We start from the raw sequence: 7,500 nt of genomic DNA on the forward strand, positions 1-7,500 counted from the left end.
GGGTTAGGGTTTGGATTTGGGTTTTGGTTCGGCTTTATTTAGTTGTTGGGGCTGGGTTTAGCTTTAGGTTTAATGTTACTGTTAGCGTTATGATTAGGGTTAGAGCTAAGGCTAGGTTTAGGGTAAGGGTTAGGGCTAGGGCTAGGATTAGGCTCAGGGTTACGGTTAGGGTAAGTGTTAGGGTTAGGGTTAGGGTTAGGGTTAGGGTTAGGATTACGGTTTCGGTTAGGCGTTGTGTAGTGGTTCGGGTTGGGTTTTGCTTTACTTTTAGGGTTAGTGTAAGTGTTAGGGTTACATTTAGGGTAAGGCTTAGGGTTAGGGCTACGGCTAGGGTTAGGATAACAGTTAAGGTTAGGGCTAGGGTTTGGGTTAGGGTTAGGTTTAGAGTTAGGATTAGGTTTTTGGTTAGGCTTTGTTTAGTGGTTGGGGCTGGGTTTAGCTTTAGGTTTAGTGTTTGTTTTAGAGTTAGGATTTGGGTTAGGGCTAAGGCTAGGATTAGAGGAAGAGTTAGGGCTAGGGCTAAGGCTAGGGCTAGGGCAAGGATTAGGGTTGGGGGTACTGTTAGGGTCATAGTTAGGGTTAGGCTTAGGGTTAGTATTACTGTTTCTGTCAGGCGTTGTCTAGCGGTTGGGTTTGGGTTAGCTTTTCGTTTAGGGTTAGTGTAAGTTTTAGGGTAAAGTTTAGGGTAAGGCTTAGAGTTAGAGCTACAGCTAGGGTTAGGATAACAGTTAAGGTTAGGGCTAGGTTAAGGGTTAGGGTTAGGGTTAGGTTTAGGGTTAGGGTTAGGGTTAGGTTTAGGATTAATTTTAGTATTAGGATTTGGATTAGGGTTTCGGTTAGGCTTTGTTTAGTGTTTGGAGCTTGGTTTAGCTTTAGGTTTAGTGTTAGTGTTAGCCTTAGGGTTAGTGTTAGGGCTAAGACTAGGGTTAGGGGAAGGCTTAGGGCTAGGGCTAGGGCTAGGGTTAGAGTTAGGGTTAGGGTTAGGGTTAGGATTACGGTTTTGGTTAGGTGTTGTGTAGTGTTTGTGGTTGCTTTTTGCTTTTCTTTTAGGGATAGTGTAAGTGTTAGGGTTACGTTTAGGGTATGGCTTAGGGTTAGGGCTAAGACTAGGGTTAGGATAACAGTTAAGGTTAGGGCTATGGTTAGGGTTAGGGTTAGGGTTACGGTTAGGGTTAGGTTTACGGTTAGGGTTATGGTTTGGATTTGGGTTTTGGTTAGGCTTTTTTTATTGGTTGGGTCTGGGTTTAGCCTTAGGTTTAATGTTACTTTTAGCGTTAGGATTAGGGTTAGAGCTAAGGCTAGGTTTAGGGTAAGGGTTAGGGTTAGGGCTAGGGCTGGGTTTAGGGTTCCTGTTTCGGTTAGGCGTTGTGTAGTGGTTGGGCTTATGTTTAGCTGTTATTTTAGGGTTAGTGTTAGTGTTAAGTTATGTTTAGGGTAAGGCTTATGGTTAGGGCTACGGCTAGGGTTAGGGTTAACAGTTAAGGTTAGGGCTATGGTTAGGGTTAGGCTTAGGGTTAGGATTACTGTTTCTGTTAGGAGTTCTGTAGTGTTTGGGATTGGGTTTAGCTTTTCGTTTAGGGTTAGTGTAAGTTTTAGGGTAAAGTTTAGGGTAAGGCTTTGGTTTAGGGCTACGGCTAGGATTAGGATAACTGTTGAGGTTAGGGCTAGGGTTAGGGTTAGGGTTAGGATTTGGGTTTTGTTTAGGCTTTTTTTATTGGTTGGGCCTGGGTTTAGCTTTAGGTTTAGTTTTTGTTTTAGATTTAGGATTAGGGTTAGGGCTAAGGCTAATATTAGGGTTAGGGTTAGGGTTAGGGTTAGGTTTAGGGTTAGGGCAAGGACTAGGGCTAGGGCTAGGGCTAGGGTTAGGGTTAGGGTTAGGGTTAGGGTTAGGATTACGGTTTCGGTTAGGCGTTGTGTAGTGGTTGGGCTTGGGTTTAGCTTTTCTTTTTGTGTTAGTGTTAGTGTTAGGGTAACCTTTAGGGTAAGGCTTAGGGTTAGGGCTACGGCTAGGTTTAGGATAACAGTTAAGTTTAGGGCTAGGGCTAGGGTTAGGGTTAGGGTTAGGATTAGGATTAGGATTTTGGTTAGGCTTCGTTTAGTGGTTGGGGCTCGGTTTAGCTTTAGGTTTAGTGTTAGTGTTAGCCTTAGTGTTCGGGCTAAGGCTAGGGTCAGGGGAAGGCTTAGGGCTAGGGCTAGGGTTAGGGTTAGGGTTAGGGTTAGGGTTAGGGTTAGGGTTAGGGTTAGGGTTACGGTTAGGGTTAGGATTAGGGTTTTGGTTAGGCTTCGTTTAGTTGTTGGGGCTGGGTTTAGCTTTAGGTTTAGTGTTAGTGTTAACCCCAGGGTTAGTGTGAGGGCTAAGGCTAGGGTTAGGGGAAGGCTTAGGGCTAGGGCTAGGGTTAGGGTTAGGGTTGGGATTACGGTTTTGGTTCGGCTTTCTTCAGTGGTTGGGGCTGGGTTTAGCTTTAGGTTTTATGTTACTGTTAGCGTTAGGATTAGGGTTAGAGCTAAGGCTAGGTTTAGGGTAAGGGTTAGGGCTAGGGCTAGGGCTAGTGCTAGGATTAGGATTAGGGTTAGGGTTAGGGTTAGGGTTAGGGTTAGGGTTAGGATTATGGTTTCGGTTAGGCGTTGTGTAGTGGTTCAGGTTGGGTTTTGCTTTTCGTTTAGGGTTAGTGTAAGTGTTAGGGTTACATTTAGGGTAAGGCTTAGGGTTAGGGCTACGGCTAGGGTTAGGATAACAGTTAAGGTTAGGGCTAGGGCTAGGGTTAGGATTAGGGTTAGGATTTGGGTTTTGTTTAGGCTTTTTTTATTTGTTGGGCCTGGGTTTAGCTTTAGGTTTAGTGTTAGTGTTAGCCTCAGGGTTAGTATTAGGGCTAAGGCTATTGTTAGGGGAAGGCTTAGGGCTAGGGCTAGGGCTAGGGTTAGGGTTAGGGTTAGGGTTAGGGTTGGGATTACGGTTTTGGTTAGGGGTTGTGTAGTTTTTGTGGTTACGTTTTGCTTTTCTTTTAGGGATAGTGTTGGTGTTTAGGGTTACGTTTAGGGTAAGGCTTAGGGTTAGGGCTAAGACTAGGGTTAGGATAACAGTTAAGGTTAGGGCTAGGGTTAGGGTTAGGGTTAGGGTTAGGATTTGGGTTAGGGTTTGGATTTGGGTTTGGGTTTTGGTTCGGCTTTGTTTAGTGGTTGGGGCTGGGTTTAGCTTTAGGTTTAATGTTACTGTTAGCGTTAGGATTAGGGTTAGAGCTAAGGCTAGGTTTAGGGTGAGGTTTATGGCTAGGGCTAGGGCTAGGGCTAGGATTAGGGTTAGGTTTAGGGTTAGGATTACGGTTTCGGTTAGGCGTTGTGTAGTGGTTCGGGTTGGGTTTTGCTTTTCTTTTAGGGTTAGTGTAAGTGTTAGGGTTACATTTAGGGTAAGGCTTAGGGTTAGGGTTAAGACTAGGGTTAGGATAACAGTTAAGGTTAGGGCTAGGGTTTGGGTTAGGGTTAGGGTTAGAGTTAGGATTAGGTTTTTGGTTAGGCTTTATTTAGTGGTTGGGGCTGGGTTTAGCTTTAGGTTTAGTGTTTGTTTTAGAGTTAGGATTAGGGTTAGGGCTAAGGCTAGGATTAGGGTAAGGGTTAGGGCTAGGGCTAGGGCTAGGGCTAGGGTTAGGGTTAGGGTTAGGGTTATGGTTAGGGTTAGCGTTAGGATTACAGTTTCGTTTAGGCGTTGTGTAGTGGTTCGGGTTGGGTTTTGCTTTGCTTTTAGTGTTAGTTTAAGTGTTAGGGTTACATTTAGGGTAACGCTTAGGGTTAGGGCTACGGCTGGGGTTAAGATAACAGTTAAGGTTAGGGCTAGGGTTTGGGTTAGGGTTAGGTTTAGAGTTAGGATAAGGTTTTGGTTAGGCTTCGTTTAGTGGTTGGGGCTGGGTTTAGCTTTAGGTTTAGTGTTTGTTTTAGAGTTAGGATTAGGGTTAGGGCTAATGCTAGGATTAGGGTAAGGGTTAGGGCTAGGGTTAGGGTTAGGGTTAGGGTTAGGGTTAGGATTATGGTTTCGGTTTGGCGTTGTGTAGTGGTTGGGCTTGGGTTTAGCTTTTCTTTTAGTGTTAGTGTTAGTGTTAGGGTAACCTTTAGGGTAAGGCTTAGGGTTAGGTCAAAGGCTAGGGTTAGGATAACAGTTAAGTTTAGGGCTAGGGCTAGGGTTAGGGTTAGGGTTAGTGTTTGGGTTAGGGTTTGGATTTGGGTTTTGGTTCGGCTTTATTTAGTTGTTGGGGCTGGGTTTAGCTTTAGGTTTAATGTTACTGTTAGCGTTATGATTAGGGTTAGAGCTAAGGCTAGGTTTAGGGTAAGGGTTAGGGCTAGGGCTAGGATTAGGCTTAGGGTTACGATTAGGGTAAGGGTTAGGGTTAGGGTTAGGGTTAGGGTTAGGGTTAGGATTACGGTTTCGGTTAGGCGTTGTGTAGTGGTTCGGGTTGGGTTTTGCTTTACTTTTAGGGTTAGTGTAAGTGTTAGGGTTACATTTAGGGTAAGGCTTAGGGTTAGGGCTACGGCTAGGGTTAGGATAACAGTTAAGGTTAGGGCTAGGGTTTGGGTTAGGGTTAGGTTTAGAGTTAGGATTAGGTTTTTGGTTAGGCTTTGTTTAGTGGTTGGGGCTGGGTTTAGCTTTAGGTTTAGTGTTTGTTTTAGAGTTAGGATTAGGGTTAGGGCTAAGGCTAGGATTAGAGGAAGAGTTACGGCTAGGGCTAAGGCTAGGGCTAGGGCAAGGATTAGGGTTAGGTGTACTGTTAGGGTCATAGTTAGGGTTAGGCTTAGGGTTAGTATTACTGTTTCTGTCAGGCGTTGTCTAGCGGTTGGGTTTGGGTTAGCTTTTCGTTTAGGGTTAGTGTAAGTTTTAGGGTAAAGTTTAGGGTAAGGCTTAGAGTTAGAGCTACAGCTAGGGTTAGGATAACAGTTAAGGTTAGGGCTAGGTTAAGGGTTAGGGTTAGGGTTAGGTTTAGGGTTAGGGTTAGGGTTAGGTTTAGGATTAATTTATAGTATTAGGATTTGGATTAGGGTTTCGGTTAGGCTTTGTTTAGTGTTTGGAGCTTGGTTTAGCTTTAGGTTTAGTGTTAGTGTTAGCGTTAGGATTAGGGTTATGGCTAAGGCTAGGGAAGGGCTAGGTCTAGTGCTAGGGTTAGGGTAAGGGTTAAGATTAGGGCTAGGGTTAGGGTTAGGATTACGGTTTTGTTTAGGTGTTGTGTAGTGGTTGGGCTTGGGTTTAGCTTTTCTTTTAGTGTTAGTGTTAGGGTAACCTTTAGGGTAAGGCTTAGGGTTAGGGGTACGGCTAGGGCTTGGGTAAGGGTTAGGGCTAGGCCTAGGGCTAGGGCTAGGGCTCGGGTTAGGGTTAGGGTTAGGGTTAGGGTTAGGTTTACGGTTAGGGTTTGGATTAGGATTTTGGTTAGGCTTCGTTTAGTGGTTGGGGCAGGGTTTAGCTTTAGGTTTAGTGTTAGTGTTAGCCTTAGGGTTAGTGTTAGGGCTAAGACTAGGGTTAGGGGAAGGCTTAGGGCTAGGGTTAGGGTTAGGGTTAGGGTTAGTGTTAGGATTACGGTTTTGGTTAGGCGTTTTGTAGTGGTTCGGGTTGGGTTTTGCTTTTCTTTTAAGGTTAGTGTAAGTGTTAGGGTTACATTTAGGGTAAGGCTTAGGGTTTGGGCTACAGCTAGGGTTAGGATAACAGTTAAGGTTAGGGCTAGGGTTTGGGTTAGGGTTATGTTTAGGGTTAGGATTAGGTTTTAGGTTCGGGTTTGTTTCGTGGTTGGGGCTGGGTTTAGCTTTAGGTTTAGTGTTTGTTTTAGAGTTAGGATTAGGGTTAGGGCTAAGGCTAGGTTTAGGGTAAGGGTTAGGGCTAGGGCAAGGACTAGGGCTTGGATTAGGCTTAGGGTTAGGGCTAGGGTTAGGGTTAGGGTTAGGGTTAGGGTTAGGGTTAGGGTTAGGGTTAGGGTTAGGGTTACGGTTAGGGTTAGGATTAGGATTTTGGTTAGGCTTCGTTTAGTGGTTGGGACTCGGTTTAGCTTTAGGTTTAGTGTTAGTGTTAGCCTTAGTGTTCGGGCTAAGGCTAGGGTCAGGGGAAGGCTTAGGGCTAGGGCTAGGGCTAGGGCTAGGGCTAGGGTTAGGGTTAGGGTTAGGGTTAGGGTTAGGGTTACGGTTACGGTTAGGGTTAGGATTAGGATTTTGGTTAGGCTTCGTTTAGTGGTTGGGGCTCAGTTTAGCTTTAGGTTTAGTGTTAGTGTTAGCCTTAGTGTTCGGGCTAAGGCTAGGTTTAGGGTAAGGGTTAGGGCTAGGGCTAGGGCTAGGATTAGGCTTAGGGTTAGGGCTAGGGTTAGGGTTAGGGTTAGGGTTAGGGTTACGGTTACGGTTACGGTTACGGTTAGGGTTTTGGTTAGGCGTTGTGTAGTGGTTGGGCTTATGTTTAGCTGTTATTTTAGGGTTAGTGTTAGTGTTAAGTTATGTTTAGGGTAAGGCTTATGGTTAGGGCTACGGCTAGGGTTAGGGTTAACAGTTAAGGTTAGGGCTATGGTTAGGGTTAGGCTTAGGGTTAGGATTACTGTTTCTGTTAGGAGTTCTGTAGTGTTTGGGATTGGGTTTAGCTTTTCGTTTAGGGTTAGTGTAAGTTTTAGGGTAAAGTTTAGGGTAAGGCTTTGGTTTAGGGCTACGGCTAGGATTAGGATAACTGTTGAGGTTAGGGCTAGGGTTAGGGTTAGGGTTAGGGTTAGGATTTGGGTTTTGTTTAGGCTTTTTTTATTGGTTGGGCCTGGGTTTAGCTTTAGGTTTAGTTTTTGTTTTAGATTTAGGATTAGGGTTAGGGCTAAGGCTAATATTAGGGTTAGGGTTAGGGTTAGGGTTAGGGTTAGGGTTAGGGTTAGGGCAAGGACTAGGGCTAGGGCTAGGGTTAGGGTTAGGGTTAGGGTTAGGGTTAGGATTACGGTTTCGGTTAGGCGTTGTGTAGTGGTTGGGCTTGGGTTTAGCTTTTCTTTTTGTGTTAGTGTTAGTGTTAGGGTAAACTTTAGGGTAAGGCTTAGGGTTAGGGCTACGGCTAGGTTTAGGATAACAGTTAAGTTTAGGGCTAGGGCTAGGGTTAGGGTTAGGGTTAGGGTTAGGGTTAGGGTTAGGGTTACGATTAGGATTAGGATTTTGGTTAGGCTTCGTTTAGTGGTTGGGGCTCGGTTTAGCTTTAGGTTTAGTGTTAGTGTTAGCCTTAGTGTTCGGGCTAAGGCTAGGGTCAGGGGAAGGCTTAGGGCTAGGGCTAGGGTTAGGGTTAGGGTTAGGGTTAGGGTTAGGGTTAGGGTTAGGGTTAGGGTTAGGGTTAGGATTAGGGTTTTGGTTAGGCTTCGTTTAGTTGTTGGGGCTGGGTTTAGCTTTAGGTTTAGTGTTAGTGTTAACCTCAGGGTTAGTGTGAGGGCTAAGGCTAGGGTTAGGGTAAGGGTTAGGGCTAGGGCTAGGGCTAGTGCTAGGATTAGGGTTAGGGTTAGGGTTAGGGTTAGGGTTAGGGTTAGG

The 7,500-nt window shown here is 45.2% G+C and overlaps 1 protein-coding gene across 1 annotated transcript in view; it reads right to left on the reverse strand.

Annotated features, from left to right (window-relative positions):
• Positions 1-7,500, reverse strand: part of LOC138717973 (circumsporozoite protein-like) — a 31,912-nt gene that overhangs the window by 12,345 nt on the left and 12,067 nt on the right. The window contains exon 3 of the mRNA XM_069852475.1: positions 6,354-6,419. Within this exon, the coding sequence (XP_069708576.1) occupies positions 6,354-6,419 (66 nt within the window). The remainder of the gene's footprint in view (positions 1-6,353; positions 6,420-7,500) is intronic.

This window comes from Phaenicophaeus curvirostris, chromosome 1, assembly GCF_032191515.1.
Source record: "Phaenicophaeus curvirostris isolate KB17595 chromosome 1, BPBGC_Pcur_1.0, whole genome shotgun sequence".
Taxonomy (NCBI): Eukaryota; Metazoa; Chordata; class Aves; order Cuculiformes; family Cuculidae; genus Phaenicophaeus; species Phaenicophaeus curvirostris.